General features: G+C 43.4%; 2 protein-coding genes across 3 annotated transcripts; both read left to right on the forward strand.

Annotated features, from left to right (window-relative positions):
- Window positions 1-216: 216 nt before the first annotated feature.
- chmp7 (charged multivesicular body protein 7) lies at window positions 217-5324 on the forward strand. Its single transcript, XM_072681098.1, has 11 exons — window positions 217-425; window positions 1328-1618; window positions 2088-2259; window positions 2357-2542; window positions 3188-3321; window positions 3549-3597; window positions 3708-3827; window positions 3991-4089; window positions 4194-4251; window positions 4507-4723; window positions 5037-5324. Exons 2-11 carry the CDS (start codon window positions 1332-1334, stop codon window positions 5047-5049), a joined length of 1335 nt encoding a protein of 444 aa, XP_072537199.1. The 5' UTR covers window positions 217-425; window positions 1328-1331; the 3' UTR covers window positions 5050-5324.
- Window positions 5325-6696: 1372 nt separating this feature from the next.
- On the forward strand, window positions 6697-21415 carry entpd4 (ectonucleoside triphosphate diphosphohydrolase 4). Of its 2 annotated transcripts, none has more exons than XM_072682421.1 (13): window positions 6697-6938; window positions 7780-7888; window positions 8614-8811; window positions 9123-9328; window positions 9719-9869; window positions 9965-10068; window positions 10205-10264; window positions 12461-12615; window positions 13737-13903; window positions 14036-14360; window positions 15046-15131; window positions 15241-15402; window positions 15674-21415. In XM_072682421.1, the coding sequence occupies exons 2-13, from the start codon at window positions 7881-7883 to the stop codon at window positions 15903-15905; spliced, it is 1854 nt and encodes a 617-aa protein (XP_072538522.1). In that variant the 5' UTR covers window positions 6697-6938; window positions 7780-7880; the 3' UTR covers window positions 15906-21415. The 2 variants fall into 2 exon arrangements, with proteins under 2 accessions (XP_072538522.1, XP_072538523.1); XM_072682422.1 differs by having other exon boundaries at window positions 12461-12591.
- The last annotated feature ends 398 nt before the right edge of the window (window positions 21416-21813 follow it).

Consider the following 21813-nt stretch of genomic DNA (forward strand, 5'->3'; position numbering starts at 1 on the left):
ATGATGACCAGCTCTCCAACCAGTTTGACCATCAAAGACCAACCAGCATCAAAGACCATCTGAAGCCATCTACCATCCTAAGTTGCTCCTGAAGTGGGTTTTTCAGCAGGGGTCCTATAATAATAGGGTGGGTGGGGGGCTTATGGGGGCTTAAGGGGTGAAGTGCGCTCCTACGCCGCAGGGTGGCAGCCTCGCCTCATGACTAAAGGGGAAAACCCTCCTCGTTGTGTTTCCGGGTTGTTCACGTCTGTCAGGATCAAAACAGCTGAAGCGTGTTTTTCCTTTCGCTCTTCTTCTCCAGTCAACAATCAGGACATTTCAGAGAAGAGCCTCCACAGGATGAAGAAGAAGTCTGACCGTCCATCTGAGCGGATATGCTGAGAGGAGGCGTTTTCCTGGCGTCCTAGCCTGGCATTAAAACCGAGGTGTGTGAAGGCTGAGCTGCTGGGTTTTCGCTAGTGCTAGTAACCCCATACTGCGTCCAGACACGTCTAATACCCACGGGTCAATGCTGGCTGAGTTAGCTAGGTAGAGCTGTCCGGTGTGTGGTTGTGCTGTGGGAAGATGTTCGGCCTGCTGTAGGGAAGCGCAGGCTAATGGGACACAGCCCGCGGTATAGCTAGTGTGAATGGGGGGCTAGTAGCAGCGTAGCGTGGTAAATATCTAATAAATACCCACTATTTTAGTTAGTACATGCATTTCCGTTAGTGTTTTAATGTTTTACAATGCTAAAACCTTGAGATTTATTCACTAGCTTCTCATTTGATTTCTCTAGGTGGAGCAATTATACACTGGCTGTGTCCCAATCCCAAGGTAGCTGCCTCAGAAGGCAGTGTAGTAATGAAGGGCTCTGTCCCCGTCCTGACGTTGTCATGATATTGACAGTCCACTGCTGTCTGCTAGTGTTCAGCTGTGTTGGCATCAGTACTTGGCATTTTTTTACACAATAAAATAAATAGCTGTATCTTATGGACAAAAGTATTGGGACATTTGCTCATTCATTGTTTCTTCCAAAATCAAGGGTATTAAAAAAAGAGTCTATCCTGCTTTCATTGGAGTTTCAACTGTTGGTGATCCAAATTGCGCACAGGAAATTCGTCGTAGGGGAGAAAGGGGGCTTTATACCCCTCTAGCTCGTGCTTGGCATGAGGCTTCCTGCATCAGAATGCTTCCTCAGTAGGCAGCGTTTATTACAAATTATACACAGCCATAATGTAACTGCTGCACCATTTAGCACAATTTAACATCACAGTCATTTATTTTTGTGTCCACGTCTATAAGCAGCGCTGGCTGAAGCCTGTTAGTAAATGTCCCCTTTATTTTGCAGCACAATGCCAGTGTCACTGCAGCAGAAGGTCAGCACGTCCTCCTGCTCCGAGCTCCCCCCGGACTGGGAAGATGACGAGCGGATGGCTTTCCTGTTCTCGGCCTTCAAGGAAAACCGAGAGGTGGACATTACGGACTGGGATGGGAAAATGAACTTCTGGACCCCGCTGATAGTGGAAAGCTGCAGAAGGCGAGGGTCCGTCTGCGTGAGCCTGCAGGAGCTGAATGGAAGTTTTCGGAGAAAGGGGGCCGTTCCTCTGGGCCTGGGCACAGTCGTCCAGACCATGATCAGGTACACTGGCACCAGTACAGATCCTCTTAACATACAGGGCATGGGTCAGACTTTAGAAACTACCCCTCAGTCTTACCCTTACGATTGGGGCCTAGAGGTTAACGGCTCATTTACAGTGGTGCATTGATTTATGTGTACCACTTGTTGGAGTCGTCGTTCCCCTCTGGCATCAGTGACCTGTGGGGCACCACTGCCAATGGTATTGGGAGGCGCTCTTATGTGCGAGAAGTCACACAAAGGTAACAGTTTCTGAGAGACTGCCACCCTTCTCCCACTGTCACAGGCATATCAGAATATTATGATCACCCCTGGTTTGCAATAAACTCGGCCCGGGACGTTACAGGTGCCGTGTGACTGGGTTTGCTGCAGGTATAAATAAGCGAGCACACCAGTCAGTTGTAGCAGAGACCTACCAAGATCTGCTGCACTTCTCTTTATAATTGTATGCTGTTCCTGCGTTTTCCTCTAGGGGTGGAAAAGTGCAGAAGGAGTCCGATTTTGCTGCAAATGTAGATTCTGGCTGGTTGTCCTGGGGTGTCGGGCTGCTGTTGGTCAGACCTCTGAAATGGACCCTGTCTGCTCTGCTGGGCAGCGGGAGAGTTCCCCTTGAGGAGTCATTTGTGGTGATCGAACTGGTTAAAGTAAGTTGCTGACAACGTCAGGCACTGTATAGTAACACCCACAGTACATCTAGTGCCATGTAGTATTAAAGATCGTGTGTGTTTGTGTGTGTCATAGGAGAAGGCTGCAGCGCTGCTGGCTGCGTATCGGAACTCTCCTCTGGCGGGACGATCTCTGCTGTCCTTCCAGGAGCTGCGTTCTCTCTCCTCTCATATCTGCCCAGACGAGACCACACTGTGTCTGGCTCTGTTGCAGCTGCAGAGGGAGAAACACGTCACAGTCTCACTACATGAGGGGGAAAAGGTGGGTGGGTGGGTGTTAAATAACAGAAGCTAGTAACTGCAAAATGATCTGTTACTAAAAATAATTAAATTGCAGCCATCCTGAAGTCAGACTAGTGTGTCGTACAATGGCAGAACCCCAGTACACCAGTGTATCTGAGGTTGCTTATCAGGATGTGGTTTAAGACAATTAAGCGAAAACACCCAGAGCAGTAGGCAGCCACCTCTGTGCCTAAAGGCAATTAGGAGATGGGTGTCTTGCTCGGGGGCACCTCAGCCATGAATGCTGGGCCAAAATGTAATTCAGATTTATCCTGCTTGTTCTCAGTCATACACCCAAACTGGAGTGTGGCCCGAGAAAGGGTAAACTTGGGCCAGCAAAGCCAGGTTCAAAACATTTAGCCTTGTAGCTCCAGTACCAAAAAGAAAGGTGGTTGTTGGTTTAAATCCCAACTTTGGCAAAGCACTGTGCCTCCCACAACAGCAGATGGCACTGCTGTGCTAGTTAAGCAGTAAAGTCCCCAAAAGTTAATTAGATTTTGGCCAAATTATTGCTCACAAAATGTCTCACACACATTGTTATTATTTAGCGTTAACATAGTTTTTATGAGTCTAATAAATGGAATAAATATTGACTGTATATCAACTTGCTTGTGCTCATGGCCAGCTGGTGAAGTTCAGTCAGCCAGGTCATGGACGTGTGTCTCCAGTCAGTGAGGTGGAGCTGGGGATCTATCAGCTCCAGCGCAGCGAGAAGTTGCTGGAGGAGAGAGTGGAGGCCTTGGGCCAAGAAGCAGAAAAGTAAGTCTGTTCAGTTGCATAGGAAACCAGCATAGATTATATTATATATTATATTTATATACTTTAGATGTATGATGTATTATATTAGAATTCTTTATTATATTATTATTTTTTTATGAAATTATTATTTTTTTTTTCAATTTAAATTGTATTTAGATCATTTAGATGTATTATTCATTTTTATTCTACTATTATTATTTATTATTTTATAATTGTTTTATTTGTAGATGTAAAGAACAGGCGAAGGTTCTGATGAAGGAGGGAAAGAAATCACAGGTAAAAACAACTTATGAAATAATAAAATAATATGTTTATCCTGTATATTTCAATTAACCTGGTGAAGAAACATTAGGAACTGCTCTGTCCTCTGTTTCTGCTTCTCCCAGGCTCTGAGATATCTAAAGGGGAGAAAGCACGTGGAGAGGAAAGCAGATCGTTTGTACGCTCAGCTCGAGACAGTTAAGGGAATCCTGGACAGGATAGCCAGCTCTCAGACTGACCGCCTGGTAAGACACATCTTCAAAATGACTTGGTGTCCACTTTTAGTCATGTTGTTGTTTTGTCATTCTACGGTCAGCCAATACTTCCCTCATTCCTGTTATGATGCTGTTTAGGAATGTAAGGATAATTAACATGATGTTGGAGTGAACCTGTACCTGTTTACTGTAGGTGATGCAGGCATACCAGGCAGGTGTAGCAGCTCTGAGGATTTCTCTGAAGGGTGTAACCATTGAGAGAGCTGAGAACCTGGTTGATCAGATTCAGGAGGTGAGAATGGGGTTTAGGAGCAGAGAGGTACAGATTTCTGAACTCACCTTTGTGTTTATTTACTTAATCAGCTACATGATCCTCCTTTTCTTTTTCTTTCTCAGTTGTGTGACACGCAGGATGAAGTCAATCAGACTCTGGCTGGAGGAGCCTTGGACTCAAGTAAGTCAGTTTTCTGATCATAACGGCAAACAAGGCTCAATGGTTAGATCTTAGTCTGTGAACAAATGTTTGTGTCCTACTGCTTGGTTGAGAGATGAATATCACAAATCCAGTTGAGGAAAGGCAGAACGTCTAATCATGTTTTTTTAGGTTTCCGTAGAGAGAGTGAGTGCGTTTCTGCTTTGTCAGTAATATGACCTTATTCCACACAGTCCGAGTAGCTGAAGACCAATAACTGTGTTGCTTGTGTTTCAGCTGAAGCGGACTCTGAAGAGCTGGAGGAGGAGCTGAAGTCTTTATTAGAAGACAACGCTCCAGACAAAAGCCAAACACTACCAGAAGTTCCATCACACCCTGTCGCAGTTAAAGAACCAGGGGTGCTGGACGACGCTTTCTTCCTCTCCCTGCCCTCTGTGCCTGACTCTAGCATCACCGACGAGGAGCTGGAGAGGGAGCTCGGTCGACTGAGGATGTGAGTGTCTTTCCTCTGTCTTTGCTACGTCAGTTACTACTGGCGCTCGTACACCGCTGTTGGTAAAGGTGGGAATCTGTTCTTAATAATATAGTCAATTATATTATTATCATTATTATTATTGTTATTCTAATAATCTCCAAAATAGTCATTTTGGAGCATTTCTATTGATCCATTCGTCACAGCACAATTTCACATTGTGAAAAACAGTAAAAAAAAAATGGAGATCCAAGGTTTTTGCATGACAGCAAGTCAATTCCATCACCAGCTCACCTTGTTTAACATTATGGGAGATTTCTCTGTTTCTTTTCAGGAGCGCAACATAAGACTGATATCGAGGCGAGGCGAGGCAAGGCTTGAGGCAGTACAGTGAACAATAGATGGCACAAATAACCACTCAAGAGGCTGACTGTAAAAGAGTGCAGTCTACAGAGGAAGCAATCTTATAGCCTACAGTGTATGTTTTTTTTTTTTTTCTTTTCTTGTCTTTATTCTTGTTTGTAATGGCATGTTTGTGGTTTTCTTTTAAAAGAAAGTTTTAAGAGTGGCCTTTAAGTAAAAATTCATTATTCTAATAAAAATGACAGATTATGATGCTTAACAGGGTATATCACAACGGACTCCCACTTATTGACTCATAGTTCTTTTATTTTAGAATTTTCCTTCAGTACTTGTTTAAGGCTGGGGCTTCGGATTAAAAATAGCAGCTTCAGAATCATGTTAATTCTCCATTTAGCTGTAATAGGTTCCTGCTTCAGGCTCAGCATGCCAGAAACTGCAGTATGTAACTCTGGAGAAGCGGGCAGGATGCCTGATCTGCGCAATGCTGCATTATTAGTGTAAAAGCCAGTAAAATCACTGTCCCACCTCCGTCCACATGCTTCTTTCACTTTCAGTAACTGTTCCCTATCATGCGTATGAAGACGTTTAAAGGAGCCATAAATCCAAAAATGTATGATTACAACTGTATGTGATACTTCATTCACCCAGCTTTAGTCAACAGATGCTTCAGTTTACTCTTGCCAGAGACTCAGAGGTCAGAACTGTAGGAGGCAATCTGCTGGGCTACTATCATATCTGGCAATCTTGAGGTGTTGTGGACTCCCCTAAAATCCCTGCTTTCAGACTTATTGGGTATAAATAACACTCATAAATATTTTCAAATAATAAGGAAAGTTTGTAAGGAAAGGAATCCACCTTTCACTCATTTTAGTCATTAACATGATATATAAATATATATATTTATTTATTTTTTTAGTCTACTGCTCTGTGATTGGTCACATTTTTCATTGTCAAACTTTTTTTTGTAAAGATACTTTTACTTCAGTCTCTATTTTACATAAGTCACTTGACTATGGGTCCAGGCCTGCAGCTCTCTATAGCATTAATGCCACAGCCAATGCCCTACCAACTACATGGGGTACCGCAGCAACACCCTAATAACCACCTGGAATACTATACCAACCAACTAGCAATCGCCTGGAATACCATGGCAATCACCAAGAAACGACTTAGCATGCACCAAACCTTTGAACCTCATCAACCACCTTAAGTACCATAGCAACTACCCTAGTAACCACCATCAAACATCTTTGCATCTCCTTTGCAGCCACTTGAAATACCATAATAACTGCAAAGTTACCAGCTGAAATACCACAGCAACTTCTTAGGGTTTTTTTTTTCTGATAAAATAATTTGACCCTAGTGACCACATAGCAAAACCACATAAGCTGCACAGCATTTCTTCTGTAAATGCACTTTTCTGTTTTTCTTTTTTTTTTTTCTTTCTCAAATAATCAAAAGTTTTACTGAACCAATTCCAGCAAATACTGAGATGTGTGTTTATGTTGCAGTCGAGGAATGACTGAAGCAGCACTGATACCTCAGCCCTGCAGCAGAGGGGTTAAACTGTGGATAGGGAACTACGTTGGTTAAAGAGCTGCGCATGCGCACTCCATCACTCCTCGCCTACCTGCTCAGTAGTAGTTAGCTAGCTATCTAGCCCAGTTAGCATCAGGCTATTAGCCTGTGGTCCTATATTTCAGCACCATTAGCTTAACAACCTGTACCACCGCTTAACATTAACACCACGGCTCTGTGCGTAGATGGTTACGTCTATCACTTTCTTATCACTTTATTATCACTATATTTTTAAGTGGTCGAGCTTCGCCGGGGATGGACGGAAGAGTTAACTTAGCCACAAGCCGAGCTCACGGTAGGTAGATAAACCCAGCACTAAGCTACGCTAAAACGTCGTTCAGCCAGTCGTTTAGCTGCTTAACCACGGCCTTTTGAGTTTAACTAATGCTTCGTGGTCTGTCGTTAAAGTTGTGAAGGGGCTGGAGTCATTTTTGCTGTCATTAGCTAGCTACCAGTCTTGATGTAGAATCCAGGTCCGGAAAGTGAAAATCCGCTCCAGGTCCAGACTGTAAAAATCCACCCCAGGGTTTCGTTCCAACTGCCGGGGCAGCTCAGCTGCAGCGGGTCTGCTCAGCGCAGTCGGAGCTAAATCCCGGAGGCGGATTTTTACTTTCCGGACCTGGATTTGCCACGATTACTTATTAGTTAACTTGGGCGTCTTGGCTGGCTAACGAAAGAAATAGTTAGCTATCTAGCTATGTAATCATACCACTCTACTCCTAAATTGCTAAACTATTAATTAACTACTTATATCGTTATAAATGCTTACAGTGTGGTAGTGAAGAAATGTTATGGGTAGCTACGTGGCTCATAACCAATAAGCCAAGAGCAGTGTTACAGTACTATACAGTATTTGTATTTGTGTGTGGTTTTTTTTTTTTAACTCCTTAAAAACACACTTGCTAGATGTCAAGAAGACGTTGACACGTGTTTATAAAAATAATAAAATAAAAAAAAATAAAAAATCCAACAAGTCGTGTGGTCAACGTACCAGTGAAGTTTGTCTTCCCTATGCTGATTAATCATGTGGGCAGCAGGCTTTGCCACGTCCCCTTCGACGTGGCTGAGGTTATTACTCCAGGTTACAAGTTCAAGGTACGGATCTGTTACTGTTACTGTCATCTGTTGATGCTTAGGCTAAGGATGCCTTCCAGAAGCTTTACAGCTGTTCAGAGGAGGGGAGAGTGTTGAAGGCGTGAAGCATTACAGCATTGGCTATTACTGGACCCTAGAAACAATGGGAAGGTAGGTCCAGCTGTTTTACTTTTTACCTATAGGATGCAGTACAAGGCTGGGCAGTATGACAGGGCCGTACAGTATTTCCCACCCCACAGTTCATTAAAATGTATTTTAATTATATTCCTATTATATGTCATCTCTGTGTAAATAATGTGCTTTTGCTCCTGTTATTGCTTTATCGTTATCTTTTCTGTCTTTATGCTGGTGTAATATGTGAATTTCCCTCTGGGATTAAATATCTAGGTATCTCTGTATATATGTCTGCACCATATTGTGGATATAGCCAATCCTTAAAAGTGCAGACACTGGTTTTGCTGGTTGTACTATGCTAAAGGTGCACGTATTTGTCACTGTACAGTGTACACTGTACAGCGAAATGTGTCCTCTGCATTTAACCCATCTGGTAGTGAACACACACTCACACACACACATGTGTTAGGGGCAGTGAGTACACACACACCCAGAGCGGTGGGCAGCCAACTCCAGCGCCCGGGGAGCAGAGAGGGTAAAGGGCCTTGCTCAAGGGCCCAACAGTGGCAGCTTGCCGAGCCCGGGAATCGAACCCACAACCCTGTTATCAATATCCCGGCGCTCTAACCGCTGAGCCACCACTGCCCTATAAATGTATTATAAATGCTGATATAATACAAATATATGAGATAATAAAAATGGTCGTCACTAAAAATTAGACAGTAATGGTGACAGTAGTTCTTTACATATTTTACCCACAGGATCAGTATCTCCTGCCTGTTTCCAGCATCATGGCACTTCAGCCTGTCTCCGGTCGTGCTTCCCCGGTTCATGCTCCCCTCCTTCAGGCAGCTGCTCCTGCTCGGGCTCCTGACAGCAGTGCTCGGCCTCCTGTATCTGCTGCTAGTCTCAGGGAAGGGACAGAACATCTGGGTCCGAGAGGACAAGCACTATCACAGGTCGGTCTTGCTGCTTTTGTAAGAGCAGTTAGCAAGTCTGTTGTGCCAGGCAGCTGGATTATCAGTAAAGGAGTAGACTTTTGCTTTTGATTTTTAATATCATGATTTTGCTCAGACAGCTGTGCTACACTGGGTTCCCATTGATTCTTTCTAGCATACACTTGATGCATCTGAAATATTGCTTTAAAAATAAAAAAAGATTTTTTTTCTAATAATCTGTGTTTGATCACCTGGAGATATTTTGTTTTCCTTGTGCCAGACCACATCCATACCTCCCAGCTTACCTCCACTCGTGTCCTTTTGTTTTCCAGACATTTGGCCCGCGTGACAGACGTGGAAGCCACGGACACAAGTAATCCCAACCTGAATTACGGTGTGGTGGTGGACTGCGGGAGCAGCGGCTCTCGCGTGTTTGTGTACACTTGGCCTCGGCACAACGGCAACCCTCACGACCTGCTGGACATCCGGCAGATGAGAGACCAGCACCGGAAGCCTGTAGTCATGAAGATCAAACCAGGTGAGTGCTACAAACAAGAATGAAGAGGAATGTGTGAAATGCTGGTCTAAACTTATAGTGAATGTCTGCACTGGACAATGCTATATTTTATTGCATGACGTTCAGACCAGCACAGTGTGTGAAACATGAACTAAAGATCATAGGTTTTGATATTATTATTAAAATGTGCCAAACAGAGACACGCATACCTTTTATAACATTGTCATATGTGCCATGTATGATGAACAGTCCTGTGTTGTGATCTTTAGGCATGCATGTCTCACTTAATGATACATTTTTAAAGATTTTTATGATGGTCGTTCCATTTTCAAATATATCAGCATACACAAACACAAGCAAAGAAACAAATGCTGAGATCAAAACACCACTACACTTTGCATGTTTGTGCAGGTATCTCCGAATATGCAACCACACCAGGAAAAGCCAGTGACTACATGTATCCTCTGCTAAGTTTTGCTGCCCAACACATCCCCAAGGCCAAGCACCAAGAAACTCCGCTGTATATACTGTGCACTGCAGGCATGAGGGTTCTGCCGGAGAGGTACTGTCAGTGTGATGCCTGTGGCAGCTCCTGTGAATACATGAGGCCACTTCAACAGTATTAACTTGTACCCATTTTTTTTATTATGTTTATAGCCAGCAGGAGGCCCTGTTGGAAGACTTGCGGACTGACATTCCTGTGAATTTTAACTTCCTCTTCTCTGATTCTCATGTGGAAGTCATTTCAGGAAAGCAGGAAGGTAAGCCAGATTGTATAGATTGTTGCTAATGATCTGGGATGTTGAGTTCAGTCTTGAAGAGCAGATTAAGTTGAGTTTATGACTAAAAGTGTTAACCCCCCCCCCTCTGTTTTTTTTTTTTTTTTTTTTTTTACAGGTGTATATGCCTGGATTGGAATTAACTTTGTGCTGGGGAGGTTCAATCATGTAGACGATGGTAAGTTTAGTTGATGAAGGTCACACAAACAAATAATCGATTGTGCTGATTATGAATCGCTAAATTACCAGATAACCTCAATTGTACAGCTTTTAGCTTGAGGTTGTTTTATGCATTTGCTAACTAACAATGAAGACAATTAAGGTGAATACTTTACTTTATTCAGTTTTAAAGAATTTCCTGCAAATATAAGAAATCAATAACACTATGATATCAAGGATGCACAAAATAGCAGCAATAAATTACTAAATAATAGCAAAACTAACATAATTAGACTAATGTGAAAGTCATTTTAGCTTTAAAACTTAACAAAGCAGTAACTTTTATTTTGACATGGTGTGACTGGAGCCACAATATTGTCGGCCCCCCTTAGCTTATAACTAGTAAGTTATACCTTTTACACTCAGCCCGTTTCCATATTAGGCTCCCACGCCTCACACTAACAGAACTCTGCTCTCCACTCACACACAGAGATGTCGCTGCGGTGAGATGTGTGGCTGTGTTGCCTTCGGGCTCTGTATCGCTTTTATCCACACGCTCCCTTCACATGACCGACAGCTGCTCAGTGTGTATGTTGTATGTTATTCAGCTCTGCGTCCAAATTAAAGGGCTAACAACTGTAAGAAGTATTCCACACTGTTATGGTTACGCTTTGGCTTTTAATCCGAGGTCCGCTTACGTCCAGAACTGTTCCTAGTTAGCGCGAGAAACATGCATGATGAAGTCACCGGCTAATCGGCTATTAAATTAAGTCGATTTGGTCGTTGATATCGATTAGTTGTCGCACCCCTGTTCATTTCTGCATGCTGTAGCTTGCACAACTTCTCGGCTGCCTGCTTTAAGTGACTTTCAGAAGGTCCAGTTGTCAGGAGTGGTTGTCTGGGGGCATTTCCAGTGTCATAAAACTGGTTTGCATTACCTGTGACTTTGCGGTGCAAACGGAAAAACTCTGCCATTGTGGCATCTGTTACCTTCACACAGTTGCAGTTCACATTGCAGTCTGACAAGCAAGAACGCTTTACACATTGGTTGATTAGACGAGTTTCCCCATAAAAAAAAAAAATGGTTACAGCTGGAGTAACAGCACTGTGTGTGTGTGTGTGTGTGTGTGTGTGTGTGTGTATGTATGTATGTATGTGTATGTATATATATTACACACACGCACAGAGATGTCTGCTATGACCTGTACTGTTGAAACCTGTGTGATAATAACCCTTACTTTTCTCCTGGTTGTGAGAACCCTGAGTGTGTGTGGAACACTGGTCTTATCTTAGCGCAGTGCTTTGAAGCTTTGAACACGGCTGCATCCAAGGCCATCCTTCACTGGCCTCTACTTTCTGTGTACCGTGCTTTATTTTCGGAGGAGGAAATTTAAATGTCAGCATTACTTAATCTTTGCTTGGCCTTAATGTCATAAGAACATGTTTTTTTTTTGGCCATGTCTATAAATGTTAACCTCTCACTACTAAGCTCAATGGATTTAGAGGATTACAGGCCTTATTATGACTCTGCTGTTATTTAAAGTGTGTCAGTAAATGGCAGGCTTGCCTATAGACCGGCTTAGTGGTTGGGCAAGGCATATGTCAGATTTCACATAGGGTGGCTGTGTGATCTTTTGAGATATAATAATACAACTGAGCTTTAGCAATGAAGTGTGTATGTATGTGTGTGTGTGAGAGGCTGTTAAGGAACTTAATGCTTGATTGAAATGTTTCGTGATCTTGGAAAGCTTGTCCTGATGTCTTGGGAAAGCTGGGATTTGTTTCTCAAAAATATTTGAAATATTAAAGTTGTATTAGATAGTGATTCTCTCTCTGTTGGCTTACTATAGTCGTGTGTTACAGGGATACGTCCTATAATGTGTGTTTATAGAACCTGAAATAGTCGCATGTGACCTTTAGTAAATATACAGGAATGCTAGATTTAAAATAACAATTGTCCAGATTCACATATATTTGTGTGTTTTTGTGTTTAAAGCTCTTTGAACTGCTTATTGTATGATAAGTGCTCTATAAAGGAAGTTTATTATTTTTTATTATTATTATTATTATTATTATTATTATATTATGGTGCTTGGTCCCCGTAGTTGCTTCTATGTAATTATCACCAAACAGCTTTTAGAGGTAAGTAGTAATTTCTTTGCCCTCCTCCCCCTTGTCTGTACTTCTCTTATTCCATGGCCTGCTGTCTTCACAGATCATGAGGCCGTGGTGGAGGTGCAAGTCCCTGGTGGTGACCAGCAGGAGACGCTGGTGCGCAGACGCACAGCTGGAGTGCTGGACATGGGGGGCGTCTCCACTCAGATAGCATACGAAGTGCCCAAAACTGTAAGCTTTGCTTCTCCACAACAGGTTATTATCTACAACAATTTCCATTCTTAAAGCCAAAAAGCTTGGTTTGGTCACTCACACCCTTTCCTTCCACCTCTCTGGTACCTGATTTATCTCACCTTGCCCTTCCCCACGGACAGAAAAGGCCCATAGAAGTGAGGCTCTGTGTTAAGATCAGCCTGCTGCATGGTGGCTCGGCAGCGTGTGGGTGCACTAGGCCTAATCATTTTCTAAAGCCGCACAGGAAAAAAAAACCTGAATCAGTGGCGCGATCTGCTTTTTCTGATTCAGCATGTTTGTGGTGTGTTTGTTGTGTTTTTTATTTCTTTTTGTTGTTGATGATGGGGAGAGATTTCATGGCTTATTTCCAGAATTTTGATTAAGGTTTGCTCCCCCCCTCCATTTACTAACAGTAGGTTATTTCACTAAACACAGCATCTGTTCTCCTAAGACCAGGTTGGACTAGTCATGTACTTAAGGCCCTTTTAGAAAGGAAAGATCAGGACACCCCGTCTATATAATTGGATCATTTTAAACAACTACTCATCTCCAAATCTTCTTTCTGAAGGCCTCTGAGAGCTTTTTGGATCTGGCCATGGTGATCTTCACCACTCACTTCAACAATCCAGAGCAAACCAGACTAAATGTCTGAGGTTTAAATAAGAGAGGTTCCTCCAGAATCCTCGCGAACCATGTTCTTTTAATCATCTACATTTTTAAGTTATAATAAATGTGGGGATGTGTTTTTTTTTTGTTTTGTTTTTTTGTCCTCATTTGCATTTATATACATATTTTAAAGATATTTCTTCAGATATGTGTTTAATTATATTGTCTCAATCTCTCAATATTGATAGAATGAAAATCAAATGTCCAGATGTTTAAATATGTACAAGCTAAAGGGTCTCATGGGGTGTCCTTAATTTTTTTACATGACTATATCTCTTACTGAAGGGCAAGATGAATTAACACATTTTCTCTGCTATTAAAAGCTTTTACCATGTTGCTGATTAATGGCTTGTAGTGTGCATACAGTAACGTGTTTAAATGTTTTCTGGGTTTTTTTTTAATGCATTTTTATCTGACTCCAAACAAGCTCTGACATGTCCATTTGCCCGCATGTGTGCTTCCCTATGCATTTGCAGGAGGAGGTGGCTAAGAACTTGCTGGCCGAGTTTAACCTGGGCTGCGATGCGCATCGTACAGAGCATGTTTACCGCGTTTACGTTTCCACCTTTCTGGGTTTCGGTGGGAACGCAGCTCGACAGAGATATGAGGAACAGCTTGTGAGCAGCACTCTCCTCCAGAACAAGTAAGAGCCTCAGTGGTAACTAGCTGCGTGAGAATGCAGCTGTGGAGTGTTGTATTCCATCAGAGTTCACTGTTCTTCAAACTAACATTGCCCACTCCCAATCTCACCTGGCCTTTTCTCTGCTTTGTGTAGGCTCTTGGATCAGCACCGTGGAGAGAGCGCTGACTCCCCCTTACTTGACCCCTGCATGCCCACTGACCTTCAAGATGAGGTGGGTCCCCCCGGACAGAAGCTTCATCTCCGTGGGACTGGAGATTTCGACCGCTGCCGCCTGCTGCTCCAGCCATTTCTTAACCGCACCAACGAGACCAGCACGTCACTGAACGGGGTCTACCAGCCCCCTATAGACTTCACCAACAGCCAGTTCTACGGCTTCTCTGAGTTCTACTACTGTACTGAGGACGTGCTGCGCATGGGGGGCAACTACAACTCCACAAAGTATGCCAACGCTGCTAAGGTAGGCTCAGTGTTTTGGTGGATGACCAATTTTACTAGATGTATCTGCAGAACTGCAGCTTCACAGGACAAGAACAAAACCTTAATTTTCAATGGACAAATGTTTGTGGACAACCCTTCTAATGAATGCGTTCAGCTACTTTTAAGTTGCACCCATTGCTGACATGGATGTAAAAATGTGCGCACATACACACTTCCTGTAGAGAAGTACTGCCAATAGAATAGGACTCTCTGGAGCAGATCAACATGAATCTGTTGGCACCATGCTGCATAAAAAATAAACATATACCGTTGATTTCGGAAGAAACCGTGAACAAGCAGGTGTCCCAATACTTTTGTCCATATAGTGTATTTAGTAGCAATAGGAATGAATGGTCTCTTATAAACCGTATAGGTCCTCTATATCACCAACCTAAGGGTAAGAGCAATGAAAAGGGATCATTGACCCTTTTTATGCAATAGTATTTTGTTAGTGTCCTGTAAAGTTTGTCCAGCCTTGCAACAGCTGCCAGACCACATGGTTTGGATGATTTATGGATATCAGTTTTACTGCAGGGTAAGCTTTCCACTTCTCATTCACTTTGCTGTTCATTGTGATATGCTGTAGTATTTTAACAAATACTTTGTTTAAAAAGGTGGAAAATGCTGTGTAACACTGTCTAATCCATTGATTTTGGTGTCTGCAGGACTACTGTGCCACCCAGTGGAGGACTCTCAAAGAACGCTTTGACCGCGGCCTCTATGCTTCCCATGCAGACCTGCACAGGCTCAAGTAGGTTCCAGCTGCATGCCTTTCCACCCACACATCAGATTAACTTAATAGCATGCTCTAAAGCTCCGAAGTACAGGTGAAACAGGCTCCCGCTTCCTTTTTTGGACAGGTACCAGTGTTTTAAGTCTGCGTGGGTGTACGAGGTGTTCCACTCAGCTTTCTCCTTCCCTGTTGATTACGACAACCTGAAGACTGCGCTGCTCGTGTACGACAAAGAAGTCCAGTGGACTCTTGGAGCCATTCTGTACCGCACACGCTTCCTACCTCTGAGGTACCTACACAGAACACTGCATAGTTCCCATTTGGTTCTTAAAGCAAATTTCAGATTTGTTAAATAAGCCAAGATGTGTGGTGTCCAAGTGATGAAAGCATGTACCCATCAGTTTAGCACTGTGTAAATGAGGCTTACAAGGGTAAGCTCATAGCCAGCTGCTTCTTTAACTCTACTACTGAGCTAAATTGGGGGTGTTAAAAAAAACAAAACAAAAAAAAAACAGTAGAAGTCTGATGTTCTCTTTTTCTTTTTCCTTTCTTCTTCTCAGGGACATCCAGCAGGAGAGTCTGAAGGGCACTCACTCGCACTGGCACCGTGGTTTCACCTTCATGAATAACCACTACCTGTTCCTGGCTTGCTTTCTGGTGGTGTTGCTCTCCATCCTGCTGTATGTGCTTCGTCTAAGACGCATCCACAACAGAGCCACCTTGCTCCGCGGGTCATCTGTTCAGTGGCTGGAGGAGGGGCTGGTCTCTCCAGATCTGCCCGTCACCCTATAGGGCCTTGGCTTGGTTATAGGCCCTACTGTTTTTGAATCAGTCCAGTCAGTAGCTGGAGGGGAGCTTCGGCTCCTCCTTTGGACAATTCTGTTTGTTTGATTTTGTACACCTTGGCCCCTGTGAATCAGCACACCTGTCCACTAGCGTGAGGAGGGCTTGTACTTTTCAAAACCTTCAAAACTATCACCTTACATGGCTTCAGGCCTACCAGTCTTAACTGAATGCCTCCCTTCCTTCCCGGCCCCTTACAATTAGGAACGTTTCATATCAAAAAGTGTCATTATATGTTGAAAAATGACGACTTCTGTATTTTTCGGACTACAAGTGGAAGCTGCTGGTGGAAGGACGCTTGGGAAAGAGAGTGCCTGGACAGATGGACAGGCCGGGCCCTTTCTGGATGCCCTCAGTTCAGCCATGAGGCTCAGTCTTTGTCTTGAATAATTTAAAGACTATGTTTTCTGCTGCCTTTAGTTTTTTATACATTAATGTTAATGTGAAGGGAGGACTGAATACAAGGTGAGCATGATGTTTGTGTGTGTGTGTGTGTGTGTGTGTGTATGCTCATTCATGGTGAAATATGAGAGCCTCTCTGTGTGATAAGATTAAGCGGCAGCTGCCTCACGCCCATACGTGCACACACTCCACACTTTTGTTGTTTTTTTTGTTTTGTTTTTGTTTTTGGTGCCAAAGAGAAGGCTTGTTAGTACTGACGGACAGTAAAAAAAAAAAAAGCCCACCATCTGGGTTGGACGTTAAAGGAATACTCTGATGTTTTTGTTTTTTTCTTTTCAACCTGATCTCCACCTGAACGTGTGCTATTCGGTCAGTTACCACAATACAGATGCTTTTCTCTGTAGCGAAAACCTGAAAATCTGTTAAGCTTGACCTATTAGTAGCCATTGGAAAGCTTCTTAATTAAATTTTAGAAATTTCATATTAAATTTACCCCATTTTCGATCCAATTTGGAAGGCCAATTACCTAATGCCCTGTTCATGTGAACTCCCCCCTTATCACTAGGAGGGTGAACACTAGCACACGTCTCCTCCCAACACAAGTCGGCCACCGCCTCTTTTCAAACTGCCGCTGATGCAGCATCGCTTGGCAGCCAACGTGCTTTCAGGAAAGCGGCAGATCCCCAGCCCCGATACAACAGCTAACAGATGTCTGTGCTGACCCAGCACCAACATGACCCAGGATTTGATCATAGTGACAGCGACTAAGTCCGCCGGGCCACTCAGAGCTCGCAGCGGCCACAGATAAACCATTTACACAGGAAATTCACACGTTGCTCCCTCTATAAAACTCCACGAGTTAACCCTCTGTTAACTCGCTGCCCAATAGTTGCTCTTAGGACTGTGTTTTAGGTCGACAGGTTTTCTGTTCTCCTCAAACTGCAGGGAAATGAATCAGAACTACTGTCTGTGGTTATGAACGACATCGTACAGAGTATTCCTTTACAATCTGACCCATGCATAGTGCCGCTATGAGGCATTACTAGGTTAATGAAGAAGTGGCTATCTATTTGTGGGGGAAAGCATGGCATTAATTACCATAGCTAAGCTGCTGAGCCTTGCTGATTAAGACATGAAATTGCTTAAAAATATTCGCTTTGGACCAGCGATTTCATCCCTTTTAGTGTAGTTGTGTTTTTAGTTGTGTCTGTGGTTAAGAACTGTGGCACTTCAGAATATTCGGTTATCAGTTTAGAGCTCCTGCAGATCACTTCTGAGCTTTCTTCTCGCTTACTGTGACTTCATGGAACAGTAGTCGACCAGCCCAGACATTTTTGCTGTTCTTGAGTTCAGCACTGCAGCCTGAGGCTAACCTAGCTCACCAACATTAGAAGTTAGAAGTCGCCCCAAAGTCCTCCCAGGCTGCTCAAACCGCTAATGGTTCCTGGAACCCTTTGCTCTGCACATTTTAGCATTTACCCTACTTTTCCAACATCTGCTAATCCAGCTAATCAGCTCATTGACAAGCCTTTCCTCAGGTGACTGAGGTGTCTTGGAGCAGGGAAACGCTAAAACGTTGAGGGCAGGCAGTTCTCCTGAACCATGGTTGGGAACCAGTGGTCTAGAGCACAGAATAATTTGCTGTGAACTGTAGAAATGAACAGACTTTGAACATGAACTGCTGTAATCTGACGTTCCCCAAAGTTGCTCTCTTAGTGTTCAGCTAGCATTTTTATCGTGGATGGTCGTGCTGTCCCACTAAGCCTCATTAATAACGCTGTGGGGCCTTTAATAAAGCCCTAGGTTGACTTCCAGCGTTAGCAAAGTTAGCCTTGTCGCTCCTTGTTGTCCAGAATGGCTCTTCCTTTTTATTGCACATAGTAGGTCATACTTGGCCCCCAGTCTGCAGGCCCTTAACGAAGACCTAGGTCCAGTTAGACAGGGTTGACGAGAAGTGTGTGGACATGCATTATTTGCAGATAAGCTTTGGATGAATATTGACTCCCGGTGTTAGTAGTGTTAGCCTTGTAGCTTCAGCACTAAACTAAGTAAAACATCAAACATGTGTTGGCTGATCAGCTACTTCTGTCTGGGGTAAGTGGGGGAAAACTTGGTGGTGAATTAGATTTTTCAGCATTTCACCATTTCTTTAACCATTGCTTAGAAACATTAACTGAAATCCCCTCTCTGCTTGAGCTCCTTCTTTTAGAGCCACAGACACACAGACAGGCAGCATATGTGAGGTACAGGGACGTGGGAGGGTACTTTTGTTTTGTAGAGGACACTGTACTAATATTTATTGACTTTCTCCATGTACTGTTCAAGATGGTTGAAGAAAGTGTTGTTTTCTAGCTTTATGGGTTTTAATATTATTGATTTCCCTTCGGTTTTACAGTTGGTGCCAGTCTGTGGCCCCGATCACACGTATCCGGAGATTTCTGTCTGTGTTTTGGCCTCCAGTCCACATGGAAATGCAGTTTTTGGTCACTTGAAAATGTATCTTTTTTTAAAAAGCTCTCCAAAGCTTGGTCTTCAGTGTTGTCGCATGGAAGCTTTACGAAAACGCTGGCGTCAGAAGGCATGCATGCATGTTTCTGGCTGGATCTCAGATCCCTCCTTACTCCCTATACAGTGAACTACACAAGTCAAGTCCTAAAACTACAAGCGTTTGCACGCAGATAGCCCTAGATCTCAGATTTCGAGAAATAAATAAATGTAGAGACTGTTCTACTACAAATCTAGAAATCTCTATTTTATTGAGGTTGGTATTGTCAATTGACCGACCCCTTCGTAACTCCACCTAGCACTAACAGTTCTCCCGACACTAGGAGGGCAAGGACTTAACATGTCACCTCCAATACACGCAAAGGCAGCAGCAGTACGCCTGTGGCAGCCAACGCCGCTTAAGACTGATGAGGGGAGAGAGCAGAACCTGTTGTGCTCTCTCAGGCTCCAGCCGCCGATGGCAAAGCGCCTGATGTGGCTCAGGTTTTGAGTCTGCGACCCCTGGGCCAAGCATCCGTGATTTCCTGATTTGCATAGGGAGTGTTTTCTTCTTTCTTCGTGGTGGTTCATGAGGTACTGGGTCGCTCCATACAGGGCTAGCATGCTCATGCAAGCGTGTGGATGGAAAAATGTAAAAACAAAAATGCAGGAAAATCATTTTTGAAAATATCCGGATGGGTGTGGACTGGGCCTATGTTTGAGAGAATGAGCTAGAGAGATGAACTGTGTGTTAGTATGAGTGTGTGAGTGTGTGTACCTGTTTCCTCCTTTCATTATTATTGCACCATTTATGTTTAGCATCCTTTTATTCATTCATTTTTTTAATGAGTTTTATTTAATAGAAATGTCTTGATTTGTAAATTTTCCTTCCTCTCTTTCTTTCTCTCTGAACATGTAATAGAAATCAGAAGAGAACCAGTGCAATATTCATGTGCAAAGGTTATGGAGTTTTTGCCATTGCAACTGCTTGTACAGTAATAAATTTAAGGAGATGAGCTCCACCCACCCCTTTTTCTTTCTCACCTGACGTGCATTTCTGCCATCTGTAGTGTCCAGGTGACCATGATTGTGTTAAATTATCTAAACTCCTTATCAGAAACCAGCTACAGTTCGCCTGTGGCACCAAACCTACAGAAACGTCGCCAAGTGGAACCGGCCTTGGAAGCACCATCTCTGCAGCCGTCTGCTGTGTTACCGCTGCTGGTGTCTAGTAAAGAGTTAAGGGGCAACTGCTAAGTGTTTTTAAAAACAGCTGAGTCGACAGTTTGCTTGTTTACTAGTGATGTACACTACATGTCCAAATGTTTATGGACACCCCCTTCTAATGAACAGATGAACTCGAACCTATTGGTACCATGCCTAATGCCAGGCACGGGCTAGAGGGGTCCAGCAATGAGCTCTTTGAAACGATGGTCCTCCACCCAATATCTTAGGGATGAGGTGAGGGTTGATCATCCAACATCCCTTCATCACTAACACTCCTGTCATCCTCACAGTAATGCTCCAAAACTTGGGTAGAAACACTGTCAAAGGAAAAGGTGTAATGACCATGTCCCAATACTTTTGTCCATTGACTGCTTCAAATGGTTCTTTGAGCAATTGCCATAGATGAACCACGTCTGTAAGATTTGCAGGTGTGAAGTGAGGGTTCTTCATACACACACATCTGTGGAACCAAAACTGGCACCGTTCAAAGAACCGGTTGAAATGCTTACCATGTGGAAGCAGAGATTTCACAAACTGCTTTCTGGCAAAGCTGGCATCCTGTGGCAGTGCCACGTTGAGTGTCACTGAACTCTTCAGGATGACCAGTTCTGCTGCCAGTATGCGTCTAGGAAGACTGCTTGGCTAGGTGCTTGATTCTATACACCTGTTAGCAGTGGGTGTAGCCGAAATTGCTGAACTGAATCATTTTGAGGGGTGTCCACATACTTTAACGAGATAGTGAGGCATCAAATATTTGGGATGACGTTTTTGTTCAATCTAAATTAGACAGCACCACAGAAATGGTGGAAATGAGGCCTTCAGAGCAGAGTTAGTTTAAAAAGTTGTCATAAAAATTATTATTATATAATAGTAATTCATGTCTGTAGAAACAAAAGGCAGTTAACAGAGGCAGGACCTTTCCTGTGATGCCACCAAGCAGCCGGGACCGCCTTACCTCGGTTGCAGCCTAGGCCTTGGAACGTCTATCCTATATGCCCCAAAGTATGTAGACACTCCTCCTAATTATTATCAGCTGTTTCGTACCGGTGTGTAGAATCGAGCACTTGGCCAAGCAGCCTTCATAGACACACGCTCGGCTATGCCAGAACTCACTCACAGCACAGCACATTAGTACATTTAAATATGAATGCTCACTGCAATGACTCAGCTTCTGTTTTCCTCCGTCTCTGTTTTCCTCTGCTGACCTCTGTCGAACCCTGGTCGCATCCTCCCCTGATGTTATAATGTCCTGTGATAATCCTGAAGGCCTTGCTGTGTGTGTGATGTATTGTACTGGCTCCTGTTACTTTACTGGTGGAATAATGTGTATTGAATTGACTTTATTTAATTAATTTCCTCATAAATAAAACATGACATCAGTTTTATCAGGTTTTTACAGTAATTGTACAGTTTATTCACAGGCAAATGATGCATGCAGTGTAATCAGTGCATTCGTTTTTCTCATTGTAGTCATGGTAGAAGTAGAGGTGGCTCTATGAGTCTCCTTAGGCTTAGCGTCTCCTCGCTGTCCTCGTGTTTCTTCAGGAAATGGTTGAGGACAGACTGTGAAGCGTCTTCTGGCGACATCAGGCTAGAGTAAATAAACAGCCGCATTTTTACAGCAGCCCGGATTCCTGATGGCACTGAGAAAGTGAGTTGAGAAGCCTGGAGAGCGGAAGTCTAGTTAAAAATCAGTAAAAGTATTGGGACACCTGCTCATTTACTCATCAATCAAAGGTATTAA

The sequence above is a fragment of the Salminus brasiliensis genome, chromosome 6, assembly GCF_030463535.1.
Source record: "Salminus brasiliensis chromosome 6, fSalBra1.hap2, whole genome shotgun sequence".
In the NCBI taxonomy this organism is placed as follows: Eukaryota; Metazoa; Chordata; class Actinopteri; order Characiformes; family Bryconidae; genus Salminus; species Salminus brasiliensis.